Raw genomic sequence first — 25,292 nt, forward strand, 5'->3', positions numbered from 1 at the left:
TGAATATGATATCTAGTTACTTTGTGTTCAAACAACTTTTAAAACAAAAGGGGGGAAAAAACATGTCATCAAAGATATTTTCAGGATTGATGTGTTTAATTAATTATTAGGGTGGTTGCCTGAAAGGCAAACCACACTACTACTATTGTAAATATTATTATTATTATTATTCAGCTTATTATATCCTCAAATTGGAGGAGTCCACAGTGTACATGCAGTCATTATTTCACACGTGGTCGCTTCTTCACACAGCTCTCTTCCAGACATAGAATCTATTGAACACTTCCTCACGCAAGTGACAAACTACCCGCAAGCAGCTGGTAACCTATTTCAACGTCAGCCGTTCCAAACAAGGTACAGTAAGGTGATATCTCTCAGGAACCGTGTCTCCGCCGATGTGTACTTTTAGCCCCATGTCACCGAATCAACCGCTGAAGCCTCATGTGCACACCGCCAACTTCAACCTACACGGCTTCTGTTTGCTCCACTTGTTCACAAGAATGAATTTTAAGAAATCATTTCTGTATTTCCTGTCCCTTAAAATGACGTCCACCCTCAGTATCTCCCCCTCTAAAGTCCTGCTTGTTACTGTGGTTACTTATTTTGTACACTACTCTCTGATAGTCTCCACACAGTCCTCATGTCTCCTGCTTGTTCTCCTTCTGTCCCTGCTGTAGGAGTAATGACATGCATCACACTCTTTACACTCCACACACACACACACGCACACGCACACACACACACACAGGCACTGTACCATCTGCATAGCATTACAGTAAATTGCAGGAATAGAAAAGAGATTTCACGCATGTCCCGTAGGGTCCAGATGTGGCTCCTCTGTTTTATGCGTTTGAGGGAAAAAAAAAAAAAAAGCAGTACAAGATATAAATCTTTCCTTGTTGCTCTTTATCCCATGTGTATGAGGCTCACAAAGGCAGGTCTTGAGCTCTAATATTTCTCAGTTTCTTCCTCTAATCTACCTCCTCACTTCTCTCCCTAAATAAACACAATCCTCCACGTCCAAACCCCGGCCCCAGAGCTGAACTTATCCAGGTAAAACTGAGCAGAAGTTATTTATCTGAGTCATTCAGCTTGTGAGTGTTGGACGGTGAGGAGGACAAGCGTCTCCAGAGCTCAGGTGCCCAAGGATCCAACCTGGAAACTGGCAACTCTGTTATTTTTCCTGCAGGAGCTCGTTGAGTGCTTCAGCCAACTGCTGGCATAAATGTCTAAATAATCAATGAATGAGCTGACTGTTGCCCCAACTGGTTTTAAGTAACACAGAGATGAGTCAATTGATTATGCGCAATGATTTAATGAATAATTTCAAATCCCAAAAAATGTTGTCTGCAGCCACTTCTCCAGCTTTCAGACCATGTTCCACATTTTGGTCCGTGCTGGGACTTGAACTGACAACCCTCCAGTCTCAAACCAAGTCCCTTTAAACATAGCTACGACTGCCCTCACAAACAAATGACATCTAGAACAAGTTTAAGAATGACCTTATGGATATAAACTCAAAAGAAATTACTTCTATGAAATATTTAATGGAATTAATCTCTTCCTTATAATTGTTCTTACAAATCAAGTTTGACTAGCCACAACGTAAAGCCTTAATACATTATTTTGATAATTTAACAGTCATATATATATAAATCACAGTATATTTAATATTTCCTGTTGATGTTGTCAAATGTTTCCTATTCCTTCAGGAATAAATAAATGATGTGAGAAAAGTATCATTTCAGTTATTACTCAATAAAATTACTGAATAATTGTCACAACACAAAAAATCCTTCTTCAGAATCCTGCCTCAAACCACCACGCGCACATTTTCTGTAACGTCCTGGCTTAAAGAAAGAGAATCAGGGTTGTGAGTGCTGAAAAACAAACAGGCTGGTAGAGTCCTGGGAGAACGAGGGGAAGGAGAGATGATGAGAGTGGGAGTCATTTAAACACACTAATATCCAGCTTTGGTTGTGTCTTTGTTTACTACATTTTTAAGTCACCAAAAAAAGAGTTCTCTAATTTCTAAATCTATTTGTCTTCATCTGACTCATACCTTTAGGTCTGAAAATGGATTGATCAGTTTAGGTCCTATTTTCAATACGATGCATTAAACAAAAACACAGTCCCAACTTCACAGCTGTGGTGAGAGTAACCACAATCATCACAGCTTGATAAACACATCATCTATCTATCGTCTAAGAAATGTGAAAAAATGCATGAAGATCACTTGATTCAATTATCCAACAAAACACAATGTACTGTGTTCCACCATTTCTGATCAAGTTAGAAGTCTTGACCGCTTCATTCTGCAGTCAAATGACCAGAATGTGTAAAATCCCTCTCTTAGTCTGTTCCACATATTTGTACAGAGAGCTCGCTCAGTGTTGTAAATCACAGACCAGTGGCTGTAACAGCATTACAGCGTGTGCCGTCAGCAGGTTGGGCTCCTGGTCAGCCTGGCTCAGTAAAAGACGGCGAGGCGGCACACAGCCTGCTCCCTAACACTGCCCAGGGGAACCAGTAAAACTCTGCTTTGCTGCCGAGTCTACCGCAGACTGCTAACCATTTAAAGCTAACTGCATTTAGCCACACAGCACCGGGAGGAGCTGACTGGGATTACTTCTTCTTCTCTCCGGTCCCTTGACATACAGACCATCTGCATGCGTTCAATTTACCTAAAGACACGCGTCGTCCTCCTCTGCTGAGTATTCTCAATGAAACAGCTCCCCATGATCTTGATTTACTGTAGTTAATAGCATGACTCTGTTTTCTATAAATACATGATTATGGTATGAAGAAGGGGGAAAGCAGGCTGCTCGTAGGGGTGAATGCAACTCATGTACAGAGGCTATCGTCCTTCAAGCAGGCAGCCCAGGTTCAAATCCCACCTGTGGCTCCTTTCCCGCTTGTCATTCCCGTCTCTCTGTCCCTGGTTTCAAACTTCATCCACTGTCCTATCCCTACAATAAAGGCATTAAAAAGGCAATAAAGGTTTTTCGAGGGAACCTCGCAGTGCCCCTCTCACAGCTACACGACCCCCAGGGGGTCCCGAACCCCACTTTGGGAACCACTGATCTCGGCCACAAATGTGTTAAGATAATTACACAGCGCTATGCTTTTGCACCTGAACACATCACCAGATTACACTCAAAGGAGATGCTGGGTTAAAAAAGAAACGAGGCTACCTTGAAGACATTGCTGAATAAGTACTAGACTTTATGAATATTTCCATGATCACATAAGCAGACGTTCACAAACACGAGCACGTGTCTTGGTTTGAGGTGATTGTGTTTTACTGTTTACAACATGCCTGTGGGTTTTAACTTGAAGGAAAACAAGGACCTGGTGAGTTCAGCAGAAAACAAACAAGAACTGTATCCCTGAAGGCGAGATACATGGGAGAGAGCTACAGCATGTTTTTGTCAATTGTTCACCGCAAAATGTCTTCTCATTTGTGACAGTAACCAGCAGAACAACAAGCAAATCTCCTTTGTAGACATGTCTTTGTGTTTCGTAGCTCCATTAAATCGACGGTCTCCATCAAATATCTTATCCAGCTTGTTGAAGCTCATTCTGCAGCCAATTTGCCCTGAAACATTTGACATGCTGTGCATTTATTTTTTCCTCAGCAACAAAGCTATGGTCCCGTTTACTGGAAGAAGACAAGCTGTAGGGTGCAAAATAATTATTTCTTGAGCTCAGTTCGAGAACATATTTAGCATTTTGAGAGAATGTGGCTGAGTTTGAGGTCTGTGTGTAGTGTGATAGATTATCATTACATTTTATTGTCTGGAGGTTTTTTCAATAGCATGACTTACAACACAAGGGGTATAGGAATGTACAGCTTTACTTATGTTTTGTAATGTTCAGCACTGAATATAATTAGAGAGCATAAACACAGAGTCCTGCTCTCCTATTAGGAGAGCCTGGGAATAATCACCCTGGGTCCAGACCCCAGCTCATTATTCTCACTGCTTCTCTCTGTCCTTAAGAGGCTGAGGTTAGTGCTCTTTGTTAACATTTAGCGTATCTGCATATGTATCGGCATCTGTGTTCATGTGTGTTTTGTGCACATGCATGCAGTCCCCCTCTGTCCACAACTACGTCTCTGCCGTCACACGTAAATCCACTCTGACGGCAGAATGTGTGGGCTGCCGTGAGACAGGAACGGCTTTCTTTTCACCAAAACATCCGTGGGAAGGAGTGCTTCACAGAAGAAACCTGGGAAGAGAGAGAGAGAGGGTGAAGCGAGGGATATTCATGGTTAATTAGTGTAGGTTCTATGGGAACCTGCATGTGACAAAAGAAATATGGTCGGTAGAGGAGGGGAGTATTGAGTGTGTTCAAAGCAGAAGTTGTCACAGTATGCTGGATCAGATAGAAGACAAATGTTGACTCTTCCCACCTGTCCTGTCTTGCCAGCTTTTACCCACAAGTCAATCTGTTGCTCATAAAGCTGCCTTCTGAAGAGGAACCTTTCGGACATTACAATATCAAAACATGGGCACATTTATGGCTTTGTTTACCTCCCTAAGTGCCTCGTGGGAGAATATGTCCTTGATTTGAGTCCAGTTTTCGGGGGAAGGAGGGCTCTGGGGTGCTCACCCAAAATATCATCCTGCCCTTTCTCACCATGTGTCAAACAGAGAAAATGTTAGACAGGCTGTCTTAACGAAACACAGACAGAATGTCATCATTTGAGAAATCTTTGGCTCCTGTGTGTCGCGTTTTTATTGTTTTGTTTTTGTGCTTTTATTATTATTATTATGATTTTGGGCTTTTTTTTGGGTGTTATTTCCCGATGGCATTTGGCCCTAATAGGAGCAAGCTGAGAGCCTCATGTGAGCTAGTTATGTCACAACATGAAACAGCCCTCAACATAAAGACCTCAACAACCAGTACACAAAGGTTTTAATGATTGCAGGAGTTAGTTTCATGCGGAGGAGGGAGCGAGACAGCGTGCACAGAGTCCTGGAGAGGTCAGAGCTTAGTTCACTTTGGGTTTTACTACGCTGTTGACTCTGCACACGCTGGCACTTCTCATTAAAGAGGGAGAGCGAAACGGACGGCACAGCTGGGCCGTGCATGCCTCAGAGCTGGACAAGCAATTAGTGCACTTTTTATTGTTGAAAGGAGAAAGAATCCATCATGGAAAGAATCCTCGGTTTACCAACTTCTATTATGGAGATGATTAAGAACATGTTCCCCTGAGTGACTGTATGATTTGTAATTGTCAGAGCTGTTTAGCCATCAAAGTGTTTAAACACATGACGTATGTGGAAGCCTCCTCAGCTGCGGTGTCCTGCATCAGGCAGTTGTTGCACTTGTGGCTGGGTGTCAGTTGTTTTTTAAGGTAAAAGTGAAAGATTGGTGAGGCTCTGATAAGAATGACTGAAGAGGAGAGAGAGCAGAGAGGGCTGAAGGAGAAGTGGTGAGATTCAAGGGGAAGAGGTTGAGCTTAGAGGGGAGTGTGGGTGACCTCCCATCCCCCTACTCATGGCTCATCCACAAGGGACAGTTTCCCATGATCATCATTTGCCTATAGGTGAGGCATATATTTTCCTTTTTCTACATTTTTTCTTCCTGTCTCTTTACACTTCAGTTAGAGTTTTTGACCTTCACCGTCCAAAGGAATGATTGAAAAAGTATGATATTACATGACTGAGTTCACATTCATCTGCTGAAAGCGACAGTTTCCTGAGATTCCTTCTTAAATATCTATATGTCTATGATTGGCACGATTTTGTGACATCACATGTTTAAAGGCTGATCAGGCTAATCTCTCTTTGTTAAAAGCAGACCTTTCTGCAGAAATAAATGTTGAACATATTGGGAGGGAGGAGGTGGAAGCAGGAGATCAGTCGGTGTAATGCATCAAGTTATAGATTTTCATCTTAACATCCCGACCAGGCTGGAATAATTCTTCTCTAAACTGCACAGGAAGTCTACAATACATGCCCATTTGCAGAGAAGCATGCTATTCATGAGCCGCCTAAATCTGAACAATGGGTAGCCCGTATCAGCAATTTATGCAAGGTGATTGACTGAAAGTGAGAACCCTTTAAAAAAATATTTTCAATTATAAAAAAAAAACAAAAACAGGAGAGCTTCTTCCTTGTCCTTTACTTCCTTCTTTCCTTTCCTCTCTTACTCTCGCCAGGCAATCGGGCATGTCAGGTTTTGAATAACGGCAACATGCCTGTGGTTTAGTGCAAAGTGACTGCAGCTTATTCCTTTTTTGTATAATTGAGCCGAGTCTGTGAAGTGATTTGTGTTATGATGTTTTCATCTCCTTAGCTCTACCTGACCTGTGTTTTTACAAACACGTTGGTCTTTATTTCACATCTTTAGTAAAGCTTTGAATAGATAGATAGTATGCAAAACAGCCAGGTCACTTCAGGTCAACTCGGCAGACGAGTAACTAGCCTGTCGTAGTATTACAGGTCAAAAGGTATTGCTTAAGGGTATATCTTGAACATTTTTATTTATTTCTGACATGGATTTTTTTTTTTTTTTTTTTGATACTTGCTTGTTTTTTTTGTGTTGATATGGATTTTTCCTTTAAAAGTTAACTCATGCTGAATATTTAAGGTTTTATTAGAACACAGAAAAATAATGATTTCCTGTCAGTTGGTCCCAGAAAAGTTTTGCTCAGTCTCTCTGCAGCACTATTAGCCAGTCTGTCATATGATGGGGTAGGGGGCGGGCATGTCTGTGGGAAGGCAAAATAACTGAAATCAATGACAGACAAAAACAAAGAACACCATTAAATAAACCATAAATGTAATAAATGATGCACAAACCCACCGCTCCACTTCTCCTAAAGCACCTTCCATGCACACTCTTTAATACTGTTATTCTGTCCACCTCTCCTACTGACGTATTTCCTGTTTTCAAAGTAACAGAATACTCTTCTAGTATTGTGCACTACCTTTTTCCATCTAGCAAACTGTGTGGTCCTGCTCTGAGGCATTGTTTTGAAAATGTTTTTGAGCTTTTCCTCCACTTACTCATTGAGGTTTTATTTCCTTAAATCTGTCTCTCTGTGTTGTGTGTTATTACGGTACCACAATGTCTCTCTTTAAAGACCTTCAGACGGTCAGACAATCATCAAGTCATTTGGCTCCAAAATGACCTACCTAGTTAAATAAAAGGAGGTTAGATAAAAGCAAACACACTGAAGCACACGCACACAGATAACAAGCCTTCCTTCAGCCCTTATAAGTCGGCAAGATGGATGTGGCGGCCTTGACATGGAGGAGCGGTCAGATAAAAGTTGATTCAAAGAAAAGAAATGCAATTTAAAGGCTGTGGTGTTTGCTAGACATTTTCTGTATTTTGTTTCCCTTTTTTTTCGCGATATCTGTTTTGCATGTGCAGGGCTAAAGCCCGCCTGAGCGTAATTCAGTGCAACTTGAGCACCACTCAGTTAAATCCTGCAGAGAGGAGCGTGCATCTGCTGTGTTAACACATTTGTTCAACGCTGCCTGGTCATGCAGCGGTAGAAGTACCCGAGCTGAGACTGGATGTGGGCTTGTAAATGTCTGCTCAGCACTGTTTGTTGTTGAGAGTTGGTGGCTAAGGTACAAAGAGGTAACAAGAACTGAGAACGATGTGTTTCTTTGTGTTCATTCCTGTGAAATGCATCCTTTTTTTTTTTACTTTCTCTTCGACCTATAATCCCCTCTATTTACAATGTAAAGTGTATACACTTGAAAATCTTTTAGCGTCATTGGCATTGTATGACTAGAATACTAAACTCTGCATTAGTGATGGTTATTCTGTATGGGTGGTCACAAATTGTGGTTTCTCTCTTCATATCAAAATGTGTGTATGTGGTTGTTTGGTTGTGGCGTGGGGGTGAGAAAGAAGAGGCTGTAAAGGGAGTCGATCACATCGTACCAGTTGTGTAGCTCCTCAAGGTTATCAGGTCAAGGCTCAATGTTCTCTGTAACAATCTCTAACTTTGTCTTTCTTTCCATACTGTCCCATAACTCTCCCAGATGTAGTCGGATTAGGCTCAAAGCATTCTTGTAAGCACACTCTCTTTCTCACACACACACACACACACACACACACATACAGCACAGGTATGAGGACATGTATAGCTGTTGTGATTTACTCTATGAATGTGAAAGTGATCTTATCTCTTCATACTTTCTATCTCGCTCAGTTTCTCCCTTCATCCCCCCCCCTCCCACCCTCTGACTTTCACCATCACTCTTACAGTAAATCTGTTCTGTTCGGTGAGGTTTTTATTGGTCTTCACCGTTTGTATCCCTGCTACGGTCATTAAAGCAGATGATTTAGCGTAGGTATGTCAGACCTGCTAACAGTAAAACATATTTTCATGTTTAGTCTGTCCACCCAGGAAAAATAGGAAGGTTGAGGTCAAGGTCTGGTGGCACATTAAGGCTGGGGATGTGATGCAAAAATAAGTAGCTGGAGCTGCTATACCATAATGCAGAACTTCAGTGGATGAACTTCTGATATTTCTTCCACTGCAAGAACTGTGAGAATCCAAAGTCCCAAGAAAAAATGCCTAGAGTTCCTTCTTCAGGTAGCACACAAGGAACCTTGAATTAAAGCTCCTCCTTTTGAGCTTGTAATGAAACAGACTGAAATGAATATTGATTCCTCGTTATGATCTAAAGAAGTAAAAGAGACAAAAGCATGAAAATGACAGTACAGTAGTATTACAGTAGTAGTTATTCGTAGTTTTTAATGCCAAAAACCACTGCTAGGGGGCTCTCAGACAGTGAATCATAGTGATACACAAACAACCTGTGAATGAGATTTTATACATTTTGTTTAAAAACACTACTTACACAGTGGAGGTACAAATTAGCAAAAACATCAAAGGCTCCTCTTTGTCCACAGGGGGCGCCAAAATGACACAAACTGAAAGTTCCTCAGAAGTTTTAAGTACTTAAGTATACTTTTAAGTACCGGTATGATAAGGTGAATGGTTCTTGTCTGAAGGCCATTCTCAAGTGGACACTTGAGGCACTACAGTTGTCATTATAAAATAATCCTTCTTTCTTTCTATTTTTTTTCAAGAGTTGGACGCACAAGATTTAATCCAGCCAGAGTAGAATTCCTGCTCGTCCGATATGACAGAGATCATTTGAGGGGATAAGAGTGATAAAGTGCACATTTTAGACTGACCAGAAAAAAGCAAGTACCGACACACAGTTACAACCAGCAAGGTGTGTGTCACAGAGAGATAAGTCTGAACACTTGGAGACCCACAGGCTGCTAGATACAGAGGCTCTGATAAACTCTGTTAACAGACTCTGATAAAGCAGAGCTGGAAGACACCACAAAGTCAAAATATGTGCTAGTGACGATCGATGAAAGGCGCTCTGTTAAACACCTCAAGAATGTTTTTGTAGCTCTACTTGAGCAGGAATGGGGAAAAAAAAGAGAGTCTGAAAGAGTTGTTTTAGGGTTTATGTTTCTCTCTTTATTTTTCTCATTCCCTTTCTCCAGTTGACCCTCTCTCTCGTTTGCACACACGTACTCGGGCTTGAAGGAAAAACAAATATTAAACTGTCTTGCTTCTTTGTTCATAAATTGCTGGGTTTTATGGTTCTAGCATATCCAATAATTCTATCTTGGCAGACCATAAAGAAATGTCATGCAAACTCACTCATACATGTCAAGTCAAGGCAAGGCCTGCAAATGTTTTGGATCGTTTAATGTCTGAGCTTTGCTACGAGGTCAAGCACCGTCACTGTTCGAGAGAACTGTGGCTAATGACTTAAACAACATTCTCCAGAAATGTTATCAAATTTCTGGATCATCACGGTTCTATTCTGATATCCTTTTAAAGCATCGGGCACTTAGTCACCCTTAAGCAGGGAGGTTATTCGAGGTCGACTGAGGTCTGACTAACAGGACTAGCAGGATTTCATCTGGGCAGTAAGTCATTCGTCGAGCTTGTTACTGGTGGATGTGGACTCAATGTGTTTCAGTGTGGACCTGATATTGTCTTCTGTTTGTTAACCAAGACAAATCCAATTAAAATCAAAGCCAAACAAACGATCATTACTTTGAGGTGATTCTCCTGGTATGCAGATAATCACTGTGCAAGTCATGATATCAAGAGCATGAGATTTCTATTTTGTGGTTTATATACTCGATCTAAGTGGTATTTATAAGGTTCTGATTTAGTACAGTGGAGATTTACAATTACCATTAAGTTGATATATATTACGTCTTAAAAAATATTTTCCATTAGTCCTGTTATGGTTTATTTAATCGTCAATGGTTTGATTGTATGTCCAGTTTTGTATCCGTGTGTTTTCGGGAAGCATGTAAAAGAAAAGATTTTAATGACGCTCTTTTCAAACAGTTAAACTAAAGAGACAGGTACTTTCACGAGTGGGAATAGTGAAAATGGAAAAGTTAGCCTCATCACTGTTTTTTTTATTTCACTTTTATTCTTGAGTAACAATATATCAAAAAGAATGCCAGGACAACTAGTCAACATAGGGTTTGGTGCAGTGGACAAAAAGACACAAATAAAAAGCCTGCTGGTTGGATGAGAATTTCACTTTTTCCACATCATTTATTGCTTATATCGACTTTTTGTTTTGTTTGTATGTAAAGTATTTCCACCAGCCTTTTGCAACATATTCTTCCTTCATTACTGATGTCATGTGGATATTGTCACTGATGGACAGCTATTTTTGTGAATCATCAGTCGTTAGCCAGTTCTTTGTGATCGCTCTGCTGCTGTGAGAAATTTGACCATGTGTTGTTTTCCTGCATGCACAGATTCTATTTCAGATGTCTCATGTGTAAAACAAGACATGGATGAAGGATGTCATAACCCTTTGCAGAGTGTGTGTGGTTCCATAGTTTCCAGCATGATCTGTTGACTTTTACTTCTGCATGTAAAGAAATGCTGGATTTGGTCTTTCAAATGATTTCTCTCCTTCTCTAACTTGCGACGAGGCGAGGCTCGTACTCGGGGGGGAAAAGTTACACTAAAAGAGGGTTTTTATGGCAACGTTATATTACTGAAAGTGTATTTTTAAAGTTCCCGTGAGTTTTTAGCCATAAATAAGGTAAGACATTAATGTTGATACTTCCTTATGACCTAAAAATGCAAAGGAACAGCAACAAGATTGAAAATGTCTATGTAGTCATTTTTAATGCCCTGTAACTGCTGCCGCCCGGTAGGTGTCGAAGGAAATTGCAGCACACTACAGAAACTGCCTCTGTTTGTATTTTTGCACAGCAAACACTCCCAATGACTCATGTTTATTCTTTAAATGTTTGAATGCTAAAAAGAAAGGAGGAGATCTTTCTCCTCAAGAAGTACTTACACATTTACAGGACAAGACCAGCTAAGAGATAAGAGGAACAGCCATGTCCTCAAATTCTTTTTTTTTTTTAAATAAAAGAAACCTCTGGACTCTTAGATCATTTTCATGTTGTGTTAGCTGAATTTGTATGTATCTCAATGATAGTGTTTTACAGTTTAAGTACATCCGTGACGTGCTGGATAATCCATCAACAGTTCAAAACAAGTCGCTCTTCTCTCACTTCCTCGAAACATAATGTACCTCCGTCTGTCTCTAGCATTTGAACTGCGACTGTGACAAGAACCGACCTTTTCTCCGGTGGCCTAAAAGCAGAGAGGGTCGTTTTGGTCGTGACCCTCTACTCTTTTCTCTTCATGGTCTGTGCCCTCACTTCCTCTCTGTTCTCCCCTCTGAGGTAGGTTAGGCTGGTGATTGGTTCCCAGGCCCACGCTGACAGGTCATTTAATGGTCATCTTCCCCGGGCCCTTGATGCTGAACCCCAGGGTTAACGCGGAACGCATCTCTTCCTGGGCTTTGCGGTCGTCAGCAAGCAGCCAGCAGCGCTTCACAGACGCACCTCCTAAAGAGAACAGACGTAAACACAAACACATGCCGATATCTGAGTTACATTCTATTTTCTGACAGCGTTTCCAAAGCTGTAATGTTTTCGTGGAAGATAAGATTTACGTTCCCCTGTTGTGCTTTCACAGTCTTACCTCGTCTTCACTCCCATGCCCACACACATCCACCAACAATCCCACCGCCGCGGCCTCCCCCTTTAAACCCTCCCGGTCTGCAGCGCATCTTTATGACCTGAGACCTGGCTGCTTTATAGCTTGGCCTGTCTGGACCAGTTAACCGAGCCTTTATAGGCCCTCCTGAGTGTCTGTCAGTGTGTGAGCAGCCATGAATGAGTGTGATTTAAGATACCTTTTAATAAGGATAAGTAGCACAGCTAATGTTTGATTGTTCTTGGAGATCATTTGCTGCCCTGGTTTTCTCTCTTCTGTGTCTCCTCTTGTAAAAATAAAGATTGCGGTTTTCATTTCGCCAAGCCGACGTTATGCAAAACAGCTGCGTGTCCATCATGTGGTCGTACTTCACTGTGTACTAAGTTGTCCTGACATGTCTCTATGTGTCTTTACATTGTGAGCTTGTTTTTCATTCGCGTTCTTGATACTTTGCGTTGATCTGACGTGGAGCTGGCGTTGAAGGACTGTCTTGTTGTGGGCTCACTGTTTCCTCCAGCAGAGAGGGATAAACTGAGAGATGTGCAGCCTCTATTAGGTCTGCTTGTGTCAATGTGGAGAAGAAGCTGTACGGATGACAAGTTGGAACGGTTATGGAGTGTTATTCCTTTTCTGGAGGAGAGGAGGAGGATTACTGCTGAAGCAGTTACTTTTTTTTTTTTCACTTTGGCATCATTGCATGTGGTCGTACTGTATGTGGAATTGGGAGTGTGTGAGGGGTGTTGGAGAGGTCGCTGTAGACCTGTTGACATGGTTCTGAATACCTTTAATTAAATCCTGAGCATGTATGTGTGTGTGTGCCTGTCAGGGGCCAGCGGACAGGGACCGGTGAAGCAAAGAAAGAGGGTAGAGCAGCCGCTTGGCAGCCTATCTAAGAGGCTCGTCACTGAGGCTAAGACATGGCCACAGCTGGCCCCTTCCACCAACAATCCTGGCTTTTCTTTCTCTCTCAGGATTGAGTGCGTCAACTCTAATTCCCTTCTAATGAACTGGCTACTGAAAGTAGCGAGGCAGGCATACCAACACTTTTATTAAATACACACACACTGGCAAGAGAACACTCAAACAGAGCAGAGAAAGTATGTCCCACTTAAGTACATTTCACTGCTGGGCAGGGCGCTGTGCAGCTTGACTTGGACACCTGCTGAGGATCCTTGAACTTATCATGGCTTAGATTTGCATTCAGGACCCTCCCATGCAGAGCTGTGTTTAAGCTGTAAAGACCACATAAGAACCTACAGTGTTCTTAGTGTGTGCCTCTTCTCTTTTATTATTTCATACAATCCATGAAGCAAAGGATCAGCTCTACTGAAAGACGTTTAATTAGACTTACTCCTATCTGGAAGTCAAGAAGAAGAATGTGAACACTGCTGTCATTATTTCTGACTTTTTAAAATGAGATTTGATACAATCAAAACATTACAAACAATGTCGATACCGGTGTGTGTTATGACAGTAACAGAATTAGCAATAGGCACAAAATAGTATTTGGTAATATTCTCGTCTGTAGTAAAATCGCAGGCAAACTCCCTCCATTGCACATAAATGTTTCAGTACTGAAACTTTGTGCAATGTAGCCGGTGCTGTCTCTCTTTAGCTTTTGGCAGCTCTTGGTTAAACATAACTTGGCAGAAGCTCTTTTTTTTCCAAAGTAATGGAGATTGTGTCATATTAAAACACTTGGTAAACTCTTAGCTTTCTTAAAGTTTCAATTCTGTTAACTAACCAAAGTCGCAATAAGAGTGTGTATGTTTACTTTTCACATGTATTCAACCAGAGGTAAATATTTCATTAGATTGCTTCGATCAGTGTGCGTAGGATGCTAGCTTGTCCGTCATATATTTCAAGGACTTGTTGACATGCAGACTGAAGAGAGTTGGGTTTGAATCATGATTGTTCTTTTTATTATGGCAAAGAACACAAGCTCTGCTCTTTGAACTGCAGCCACCCTAAATATTTAATTGTACGTTTTTTGGGGGTTTTTTATTAGGAAAGAATATCACTTCAGTGTGAGGGAAAATAATTAAAAGAATAAAAGAGTCTTTGAGTATTTGAAATGCCTTAAAAAGAAGGGTGAGTTCCTTCTGGGACATGTTTCAGTCATCTAATTTTTATACCGACATCAAATAAAAGATACAAACTGGTCAAACAAGAGATCATTCTTTTCTCCTCGCTGTGTCCAGATACAAACGAGAGATAGCGACATGTCTTTGAATCCATCTCTGTAGGACCCGCTCTGAAACCTCCTGTAAGTCAAATGAACTGAGACAGCTTCAAATGAAGAACGTCAAATGAATTGGAGACGCAGCTTTCTGCCATTGTGAGCTGAAACCTGAGATCGGAGCTGCCCTCACTGTGACCCTGTGGTTTGGATTCTGTGGTTCGTGCTTTGGAGCTCTGATGCTGCTAATGAAAACATTTATACACAAAGAGACAGCACGAGTGTAGAGCTTTGATTCATCTGTGATTATTGTGAGTTTATAAAGGTGACAGAGTTCATCTGCTGTGACATATTGTTTATTTACTCCCTTTGTCACCGCACCAGGGTATTTTTGTTGGATTGTTAACCCTTGACGTCTGAATGGGCTGATTGTTGCCAAACCTTCGTCTGTTTTTTTTCAAGAACCTTTTCCAAAATCCTCTGAAATACTCTTGTATCCCTCGTGGAAATTGTTTCCTTTTTTTGTTTTGCATATTTGCAGACTACTTGAAAGAAACCAAGGATTTACCATCCTGGAGTCGGCTGTAAAAGTCCAGTGTGGTTATGAATCCCATTTAATCAGCAGTGGATTATTCCGCACCAGTCCTCCCATTGTCAGTGTAATGTGAACATCCTTGGGCCTGCAGCGTAAGTGTGCATAAAACCATTAGCTGTGTCTAACTCCCCTACACAAGAATAGTAACAGTGAAACAGAGAGAGTATGTTCTGTCACAGCAGACAATAGAGACAGGAAGAGGGTCGGGTCATCAAAAGAATAGACAGATAATCTGCCGGTCATATGAACTGTCATCATCACACTTTTGATTAAGGAAATAACTCGATGAAAAATCATGTGCTTATATGGTCATGCTTTGAGAGGGGAGACACAGCTGCTTAGTTACAGCTAACTGCTCATCATTGCACATTATTGTACTTCCATCTAAAAAGAAACCCAAAGTGCTTTGATTTACAGCACGAACATAAAAAGAACACAAAGACAAAAAAAATCAACCTGTGAGCTCCACAACATGAGTTGAGACATCTGGTTGAGACCAGAAGGAGCCAAGATTTCAGACGATGTCACTGAGCTCAACACATCCCTATAGTGTCACATGCAAGCATGGATGCAGACTCTTAGTCCTCCTATAGAAGGACAATGCACAGTTTTAGTTTGATGGCTAAACAATATGCGAGTATCTCTGTCAACACTGATACATACTGTACTACAGTGTCTGTGCAGACCTGTTTTTAAGGAGATATCGTCCAATCATTTTGACTGTGGCCTCTAATGACAAAGTATAAACAAATGTGATTTGTGCATATAATATGTCAGATTGAGTTTTAACAGGGAAGACAGGAGCTTCATCTGCATTTGATGTCAGAGTAAATGTGATGAAAGTCAGTCGACCTGTATGCTCATGACTGCAGTCACTAATGGGCACTCTCCCACTTACACTCCACCATCAGTGACCCAAAGCCTCCCAACAACATGTCCACTCTTCTGTGTCCCCATGACTCTGTGTGTTTATCCAAACATTGTTTTATGGTCCTGGCCGCTCTCCTTGCAGACTGAAGCAGGCTCTCCAGCAGAGGGACAGCTTGACAAGCTGCAGGCTCACAGTGTGTGCAGGCGGGAGGGCTGATAAATGGACAGTTCACGGTTCAGCAGACCCCTCCACCCGCAGTGATAAGGGGTGGACCACTCGCTCACTCCCACTGACTGGGAGCTGATAAAACAAGAGGAGAGGATGAAATGAAAACAGAATGAACGGAGACTGTTCATTCAAATCCTCATCAAAAAGATTAAAGAGTGAAGTAAGATGCAATAGTTTAACAAGGAAATAGAAAACATCTCTTGCATTTAATTAAAAACATAAATGTATTTTCAGTCTCTGTGATCTAACAAAGTGATTCATTTGGATGTCTTCGCCTTCTTCCTAAAAAAAAAAAAAAAAAAAAAAAAAATGAAGAGTCAGACAACCAGCTGCATTTATTTGGTTTCATATTCCTCAAAGACCCTCTGTCTCTTTCTGCTCCGCTCTGTGGCCAGCTCCTACCTGTCGACTGGAGCTTATTGTGCTGTCTGCTGTGTTTTTAACAGGAAGGCTGGCCTAGCTTAAGGCCATGGTCTCCGAGAGCAGAGAAAGGTCCCTTTGACTGATACTGATCTGGTCATAGCTCGACCCATAACCTTATACCTCTGCAGCCTGCTTTCATTAACTCCACCTGTATACTGTATATAATACACTGTGTGTGATGCTATCAGTGCATCTTGACGTACCTATATATGTGCCCATAGACGAGCATTTCTTTGACATATTTGTCATGCTTGTGAGCACTACTTGCAATAGTGCGTTATTTGTCTCTGCGTGTGAATGTGCCTCTGTAAAGATTCTGAGTGTATGTTGGAAATCAAGTTTGATTTTGTGCCTTCTCTCGAACATTTTTGCTTCGTTGAACACCGTACAAAACCCCAGCTGCTGATGCATTATTAGACACACACATAATTACACACGCACAGCAACACACTTTCTTCTGCATTTGTCTGTCATCCACAGAACCATTTGTCTGGCCCGCCATTAGTCAGTTATTCCACTGATTTACACTATCTCTAACATTATCAAATGACAACACATTCTCATAATCATAATATACCTGGACTGACTCAGACGCTTTCATACTGATATGCACAGAGTGCAGTAATATACCCATCATATCTGCTGGTGCTGAAGGCTGCTGTCACAGGCAGAAGGTCATTTTCTGACGTGTGTTTGGGTCTGTGTGAGAGAGCGATGGCAGACGAGGCAGGAGGCGTGTCTTCTCTGCGCTCTCTGTTTTGTGTAAACTCCTGACAGGAGCACCGGGCCAGTGACAGACGGAGGCCAGGGGGATTTTGTGGCCGCATAGAAGAGTTAAAAAGGTGTTGAGATGTTAGTGGGTGCAGAGAGACCTGAGAGTGTGAGACTTGGCTGCCATCTCATGAAGTGAAATCACTCAAGGAGGAGATATTTGATCTATTAAAGGAGTCGTTTCGGGCTTTAAGGCCCTTGGTTTTGTTTCCTCTGACTTTTTTGGTGTTGATGAATAAGATTTTTCCGGATGTGCCTTTGTGTTGGGCACAGATATGAAGTGGTTAGCACTTGTTGGATCAATAAGGTTCCTGGTTTCAAATCCTGATGGAAAACTTTTCTGTGTGCAACTTGTTTTTTCGTCTTCCATACGCTGCTACTCCGACTGCCTCCCACAGTCCAACGACATGCTCATTAGGTTCATTGGTTCCTCTAAACTGCCCTTAGAAGTGAGTGTATCTCTCTATCTCAGCCCAGTGATAGACGTGCAACCTATCTACAGTCGGGCGCCTGTAATGCATTATAGGTTAAGCACTATAGATAAGGAATGGATGCATGTGTCAAGCCCTGGGATTTGGCAAAATGTCTCAATAGCACCTCCTCAAGTTAGTTGACAAAGTGCAAATTAAGAACTACATTCTAACCGTCATGCAAAAGATTTGGTGTGATGTGTCACAAACAGAAGGTCAATGCACTTATGAGTAAGAAATCAAGTGATTTAAGACGGTTCATCAAAGAGGTAGACAAATCAAAGTTGATCAGAGTGCAGGAAAACATGGCGAATTTAAAGCTTGATCCAAAGGCAACTGGGCCGGTTGTCTTTGGATCAAGCTTTGAACTTCTTTGTTTAGTCTACCCAAAATTTCACGGGACCGATGAGGGACTTGATTTAAACACGTCTGCTTTCCAATATTAAATCTTTGACATAACACCACCCAATGATAAGAGGAAGTACGACTCTGGTGGCAAACAGGGTTCAATTTTGCGAATTCCCGAGTGCTGAATAGTGGACCCAGTGTTTGATAATGAAATCTTTCATTCAATGTTCAAAACCCTTATAAATTCCAGTTTTGACGAATTAAGTGCAGCACACCAGAAATCAGCAAAACAACTAGATGTAGTCAGTCAGTGCTGCTTGTAGCTTTAAAGTTGTAAACGGCTTTCTTTTATGTCACAGCTCATGAAGCAGTTAACATTTTACAACAATACATGACTTAATGTCTAATTAGCATGAGTGTGTGCAGATAAACCTGCTTGGGTCACACACCCAGCTTATGTCTTAATCAGTGTGTCAGGCTGGGTTCAGTACTACACACACACTTTTGTTTACAGCCTCTCCTCTAAGAGCATGAATGAGGCCTGTAATAGTTTATTTTCTCATTCATAATCGCCCCATGTGATCCTGTTCTGCACAACATGCCCACTCGCTCCCACAATTAACCCCTGCTCAACTGTAACTGCCCGCTCCTATGCATGTGCACATACATGCACGTCATTAAGCTGCATCGTTAGCACATGTATTTGCTCGTACATTTGTGTGTGTAAATATGCAGAAGCATGCATGTATGTGTTTTCCTGTGTGGGAAAATGGGCTGGTGGTGAGGTGGTGCATGAAAGCGATAGTAAACAGAAGTCATTATCAGTGATAAAGCTCCACTCCAGTGATGTAGCTGTTTGACTTGTTGTGAGTTTACTGTGAGAAAAACAGAGATAAGGTCACAGAGAAAGTGAAGAGAATTTGGAGGAAGTAGTTGTGGAATTGGAGGCACAAAGAGACGGCAGGGTGCCGGGTTGTGCTGCTGCTGAATAGGAATGGAGAGAGTGAGGGAGGGAGAGGAAGAGGGACAGCGGAGGGCTGTGGGAATGAAGGTGTTCAGCGACTCCCTGCAGACTGACTCCGACGTGGGAACACAAAGTCGACCCTAACGAAGCGTGGCCGCTCCCCGCTGACTTCACAGGCCTTAGATCGACAAGGGGAGAGAGGCATAATAGAGAGAAGAGGAAATACAGGACCATGGTGTTGATACACCAAAGACAAATGGGCAAGATAATAAATATTTCGACCAGAAGGTGATATTAGAGAAAGGAAAACAGGCTAAAGAGGCCTTCTGATAATAGTTTAGTTCCATCGTGGGTTCAATACTTTTCTCTTAGTGAAAACACTGATAGAAAATCATGTTTCTCAGCTAGCACCACAACAAGATACACCGTTAATGCTGAGAGCCTTACTACACAGTAAATCTATCATTGATAACCGAATGATTAAAACCACTAATATATAAACTAATCACACTGCAACTGTGACCTTTTGACCTCCCGTCCTGCATTATGAAACTCAAGCTTTCTATCCTATCTTCCTACTCATCTGTTTCCTCATAATACTTCTGCATGTCTCAATACACTCGATCATATTTCCTTTTTCTGGACCATCTCACTCTGGCAGGTTCATTTTTTGATGCCAGATTGAGGTTTTTTCATGAATGTTATTCACCTCACAGCATTCTGAATGTTTGACCACTCACCTGCCGTCATAGTGAGTATCAGCCTATTGATCACCTGAAGAAGACCTCTGCTGAAAATGTTGTGATAATTCGACTTTTTGTGGTGTTGAGTAAGTGTGTGCATGCTTGTCTCCTCTTTGTTTCTGCATGTATGATTGCCCATCATGCGTGTATGATGTACATATAACCAGCCTCCTTCTAAGTTAGCTCATCAAGTTATGTTTGGCCTTTGCAGTCCTCTTTGCTTTCGTTTTTTTCTCCTCCTTTTATTCTCCTGCAAATCTGCCAAAAGCCAAACGACTTTGACAAAAGGCTGGAATGAAAATGAAACCATTGTGAACACCATAAAAGAATGTGAGTTTTTGTGACCACAGACGCGTGGCAGCCACGTTTAACACGTTCATACAAACACACTCACTCACAGCACCCCTCTCTTCCCCTGTCGGTCTTACTCTTGTACACAAACCATCACGTGTCACTCTTTGCTGCTCCTTAAGATACCCAAACACAGTCTGTCATTATACCGTCATACTTAGAGCATTACGTCAGCCTCAGTCCATGTTGTGGTGTTTTTCTAGAATAGTAGCACAAGGTCATCATCATAAACCAATCACTGAAACGGCCTCTCCACTTCACTGGGCCTATCGCTGGTGTGTGTGATGTAAAGTGGTTAGATCAGCCACCACTTGCTCAAACTCTTTTCCTGTCTGGAAAAAAAACAAAAACAAACACAGCATACAGCATACAGCTCTCATTGATGAGGAGAGAGCCCGAGAGAAACCACAGTATGAAGGAGAGTAAAAGGAGGTTGAAAATTAAGGCGAGTTGGCAGCCGCGCTTGTGTTTGTGCAAGAATGCCCCGGTCCTGCCTAAGCCATGATTTCCTGTTTGGTTTGTTTACAACAGCCAACTGTACTTTCCCCTCTGCGTTAAAGCTCGTTCACTTTGCTAATTCCTCAATCTTCTTACTTGAGATCATGAGAGGAGGCAGGTGACTGTGACCGTGTGTGGGTCAAGTTTTTTCTTCAGCAAAAATCAATAATTCTCTTTTTGCCGTTCACCAAGTGGAGCTTTTGCTGTGAGTGTTAAAGTGATAACAAGCAGAGTATCTTGGGGTTTGGGCCTTTTGGTTTCAGACAAAACCTCATTCTAACACTCCACCTTTAGCTTTTGGAAATTAAGAAGGGTGTTTTCCACAGTTTCCTCCCTTTTCTTGACGACAATACATCAACACCGGATTGGAGGGAAATCTGATTAGATTCGACATTAAAGTAATTTAACATTTCCATTTAATCATCGTCGGTTTTTCTTCATCCAGCTGAGGAAATGTCTTTTCTGTTGATCAGTCCTAATGAGATTTCTGCCGTTTTTTCTTTGGTAGAAATCCTTTTTGGCGTTATTGTGCAGGTTCAAAGCACAAAGGACGATACATCACTGAGTGTGACTGCTTTCACATGTTCAGCACAGCTGGATGGAGCTCTTTAAAACTGTTCTTCTGCTCAAACGTTGAGCCTGTTGCTCCATCTAGTGGCTCCTTTGTGAAACGTCAGAACTGAAAACATAATGAAGATTGTTTTTAATAATATGTGTACTTCCTCACTGTGCTGTTTAAGAGGATGATTTTAATCTCTCATTTTGTCCCTCTCTTGTTTCTTTGATTTCAGGTCAGTGATTCCTCTTTTTGATGAAGACACTGGTTTGCTCATTCTAGCCGGCATGGTAAGATTAGGTTAATTTATTGTGTAACACATTATAGGCTTAAAGGGTTGGAAACTTTTTTGACAGTAAATTCATATTTAACCTACCGGTACTTTTAAATGTGTTTCTGTTACCAAAACCGTGAATTTTCCATGATAATATTTACTCATAATTTAAACTTAAATATATTGTGTTTTGTTGTTCTTTGTGTCAGTAAGAAGCATTTTAACACTTCTAAACTGTATTCACATTTCTTCATGTTTGACCAACGATTTAAAGGTCGACAGACTGTTAACACTGTCTATGAATAATTGTTCATAAGAATCTTTGAATATGAATAAAAAGTTTTATCTTCCCCCCTGCTGATAATGAAATGTAAACATGTTTTTCATACACAGGGAGACTCTGTGGTCGATTGCTTTGAAGTTTCCTCCTCAGAGCCTTTCCTCTCTCAAGGTGAATCTTGCTCATCTCAAATCTGTCTGTTTAGAATACAGCAGCTTTCCCAACATGGCCCTGATCCCTGTCTTCCTTGTTTTTCCCTGAATCTCTGTAGTGAGCCACTGTCTGACAGACGCCTCAACACGAGGGGTTGCCATGGTACCCAAGCTGTCATTGGATGTCATGTCCTGCGAAGTGATGCGCGTCCTTCAGCTGACAGAGGGCTGCATTGTGCCAATCAGCTATCAAGTCCCTCGCAAGGTGTGTACTGTATATATGCACATGATACTGGCATGTCCGACTACATCAGATGTCTTGATTTGTGTTTTCATGGATTAACATTTTTTCATTTCCAGCATTCAGGCCAAGAGTTTCATGACGATCTTTACCCAGACACACTGGGCACAACTCCAGCCATGTCTGCTGAGGAGTGGTGGCAGGGAGGGAACAAGCAGGTGAACTGTCATCGCTGCGCTCCCAGCAAGTTTATCTGGTAACATGGTATCTTAAAAAAAAACCTGTCTTATACACAGCTAACAACTCACTCTCTTTGTCCACAGGTGGAGAAAGTCAGCCTCAACCCAGACAAGAAGCCCAAACCGAAAACTTCACCAACAAAACAGACGCCTGCAAAGAAGAATCTGGCCAGTGGGGAGAGCAAGGAGGTTAGAGATGTATCTATAGTGCTTCTTTTTTTTTGTCCCCAGGTAAAATGATACTGCAGTATCTTTTGGAGGTTTTCATTGTGACCCGTTAACGCTGATCTGCTCCACAGGATCCAGCACGCGGCCTCTCCACTTCCAGCACTCCTCTGAGCACTCCCAACAGCAGCGCCGCCCCATCTCGCTCTCCTTCCACCACCTCGGGCCTCTCCTCAGGCTTCCTCCCAAGTCCCAGTCCCAGTCAGAGTGCCAAGGCCATCCAGAACATGTTAGGTATGAACACATACGCCTGTCTAATTTTCCTTTTTAAATCATGGTTCTCCAGCTAAGTCGCAAAGACGGATCTGTTTTCCAGGGCCGAGCTCCAAGTTCCGTCACATCCAGGGTGCAGTGATGCATCGAGACACGCACATCACCAACGTGCAAGGCCTCAACCTGACAACACCAGGCGAGTGTGACGGCTTCTGCGTCAACGGTGAACGCGTGGCCGTACCGCTCGCCATTTCCGGGGGCCAGATCGCTGTGTTTGAGGTACGAGAGCAGCTTGATGTTCAAATAAACACAATGTGAGGAGTTTGAACTGGTTATGAAAAGACTCAGTTTATGAAAGATGATAGTATTTGATCTAGAAAAACAAACACAGCTTAATATTTCTGTACAGTTATAGATTTTTGTGTCAGTCGTTACAAACATTTAAAATTACTTCATAGATCTTGTAGCTGATGGTATTATATTCCTAAATTATAAAGAGTCATTAGTCACCATCTGAAAACTGCTCACAGGTGCATAAAGGTCATAACAGTCCTCTGAATATAAAAAATAGAAACTGCGTATGTTATCCTTCAGTTGGCCTCCATGTTTTAAGTCTCATTTTCCCCCCTTTGCTTCCCTCAGCGCTCTCAGCCTGGTAAACTTCCATACACAGCCCTGCCCACCATCCAAAACTCTGTCAGCGTAGTCGACCTCTGCTGGGACCCCTTCGACACACACCGGCTTGCTGTGGGTAAGTGGTAACGTGTGCTGAGGAGGTGGGATTATGTGTGTGGTATTGTGTAGGTGTTTATTAGACGTGTGTGTGTCTGTCTCTCTCTCTCTATACTAGCTGGAGATGATGCAAAGATCCGGGTGTGGCAGGTACCAGAGGGAGGGCTGACGGAGATGCTGTCCGAGCCCGACCTCATTTTGCAAGGTAGGAGAGCACCGATGTGATGAAGTTATTTTTCATCAACAAAGTAAAAGTCAGGTTGAGTGACAGCCACTGTGACCCACCCGTAGGCCACACAGAGAAGATTTACTCCATCAAGTTCCACCCTCTGGCCAGCGGACTCCTGGTGTCTTCATCCTACGATCTCACAGTCCGACTGTGGAACCTGGAGAGTGGCGATCAGGTGGAGCAACTGAGCGGACACGAGGACCAGGTGTGTGACAAAGATCCACATCCTACTCAGCAACTGAAATAGAAAACATTGTTGATAGACTTCATAGCAGATTTGACTTTCTTTCTTGAACATTTTGGATTGAATATATCAGCTCGGCCTTTCCCAACCTCCTCAGGCTTCTCTTTAATGTTCCTCTTTGTCGTTCCCTCATGTTGATCATCTTCAGATCTTTAGCATGGCATGGAGCCCGGATGGAAAGCTCCTGGCTACGATGTGCAAAGATGGGAAAGTTCGCATCTATGACCCCCGCAAGTCCACTGCACCGGTGCAGGTGTGTAACATGTTAAATGACTATATCAGAGGGTACAGTTTAAACAAAGCTGAGATATGGATTTGAAGTTTTAAAAAAAAAGGATCCGTACAGATGAAACAATTCAATACTAATACCAACCGATTTACAAACTTTAATTCATTTAATTAAAATGAACACTTTTGAAGAAACTACTACACAGGAGTTAGGATTGTAAAAACTCTCAATTATTTTTGTGACAATAGTGTTCAGAGTCTTTGTAAAATTTTACAGCCTGTAAATATCTCAGAGGTCGTGTTCAATAGGAAGCTATGAATGAATGTTCACAACATTTAGGTCATTTTTAAGTTGTTAAATCCAGTCTCACACACACTTTCTGTTATCTGTTTTGTAGGAGGGCCCGGGTCCTGAGGGCCACAGGGGAGCTCGTGTTGTGTGGGTGTGTGAGGGCAAGTACCTGTTGGTGTCGGGATTTGACAGGTACTGAAAACGACTCGTTAAAGTGTACTTCGGCAGTGAAACCCCTGAATCATGTGTGGCTCCTGCTGAACTTAAGGGAGCAGATTCAGTGTTATCAGAGCAGAGCAGTTAGTTAGTTATTCTCCAAGCTGACTCTTTCTTGTCATATTTCTGCAGCCGCAGTGAGAGAGGAATCTACCTGTACTCCACTGACTCCCTGTCCTCCGGAGCCATAGCCACCACTAGTCTAGACGTCTCCCCCTCTACACTCATCCCTTTCTACGACCCCGACACCAGCGTGGTCATCCTCACCGGAAAAGTAAGAACTACTTTAAACATGAAAGAACAGATACATTTAAATGCTTTTATACTCGTAAAAGTATGAACAAGGAACACGGCATCAAACTTTACATAACCACTTTATTTTTATTCTATACCTGGTGTTTCATTTAAAATAAAGTTTCACAAGTTACATTTGAACGCAGATCTTATTGTGAGTGTTTTGTTTTGTAGGGTGATACCAGAGCGTACATTTATGAGGTCGTCACTGAAAGTCCGTACTTCATGGAATGCAGCTGCTTTAACTCTCCTGGGCCACATAAGGTACTGAGCTGGACTCCACCTTTTTTCCATTGATTTGTCATATTTAAACTAGTGAATAATTCACTATACAAATCATGCACACACTGAAGAAGCTAGAGCAGCTTTTCTTTTTAAACT

At 42.0% G+C, this 25,292-nt stretch overlaps 1 protein-coding gene across 2 annotated transcripts in view; it reads left to right on the top strand.

Moving 5' to 3' along the window:
* The window catches only part of LOC306838377 (mitochondrial import inner membrane translocase subunit TIM16-like), a 107,466-nt gene that overhangs the window by 75,221 nt on the left and 6,953 nt on the right, over nucleotides 1-25,292 (top strand). For both annotated transcript variants that reach the window (XM_079366518.1, XM_079366520.1), the window contains exons 10-23: nucleotides 21,288-21,342; nucleotides 21,720-21,777; nucleotides 21,878-22,023; nucleotides 22,119-22,217; nucleotides 22,323-22,427; nucleotides 22,538-22,697; nucleotides 22,780-22,955; nucleotides 23,319-23,427; nucleotides 23,527-23,613; nucleotides 23,700-23,842; nucleotides 24,030-24,134; nucleotides 24,508-24,593; nucleotides 24,750-24,891; nucleotides 25,086-25,175. In XM_079366518.1, the coding sequence (XP_079222644.1) occupies nucleotides 21,288-21,342; nucleotides 21,720-21,777; nucleotides 21,878-22,023; nucleotides 22,119-22,217; nucleotides 22,323-22,427; nucleotides 22,538-22,697; nucleotides 22,780-22,955; nucleotides 23,319-23,427; nucleotides 23,527-23,613; nucleotides 23,700-23,842; nucleotides 24,030-24,134; nucleotides 24,508-24,593; nucleotides 24,750-24,891; nucleotides 25,086-25,175 (1,561 nt within the window). The remainder of the gene's footprint in view (nucleotides 1-21,287; nucleotides 21,343-21,719; nucleotides 21,778-21,877; nucleotides 22,024-22,118; nucleotides 22,218-22,322; nucleotides 22,428-22,537; nucleotides 22,698-22,779; nucleotides 22,956-23,318; nucleotides 23,428-23,526; nucleotides 23,614-23,699; nucleotides 23,843-24,029; nucleotides 24,135-24,507; nucleotides 24,594-24,749; nucleotides 24,892-25,085; nucleotides 25,176-25,292) is intronic.

This window comes from Symphodus melops (assembly GCF_947650265.1).
Source record: "Symphodus melops genome assembly, chromosome: 17".
Lineage (NCBI taxonomy): Eukaryota > Metazoa > Chordata > Actinopteri > Labriformes > Labridae > Symphodus > Symphodus melops.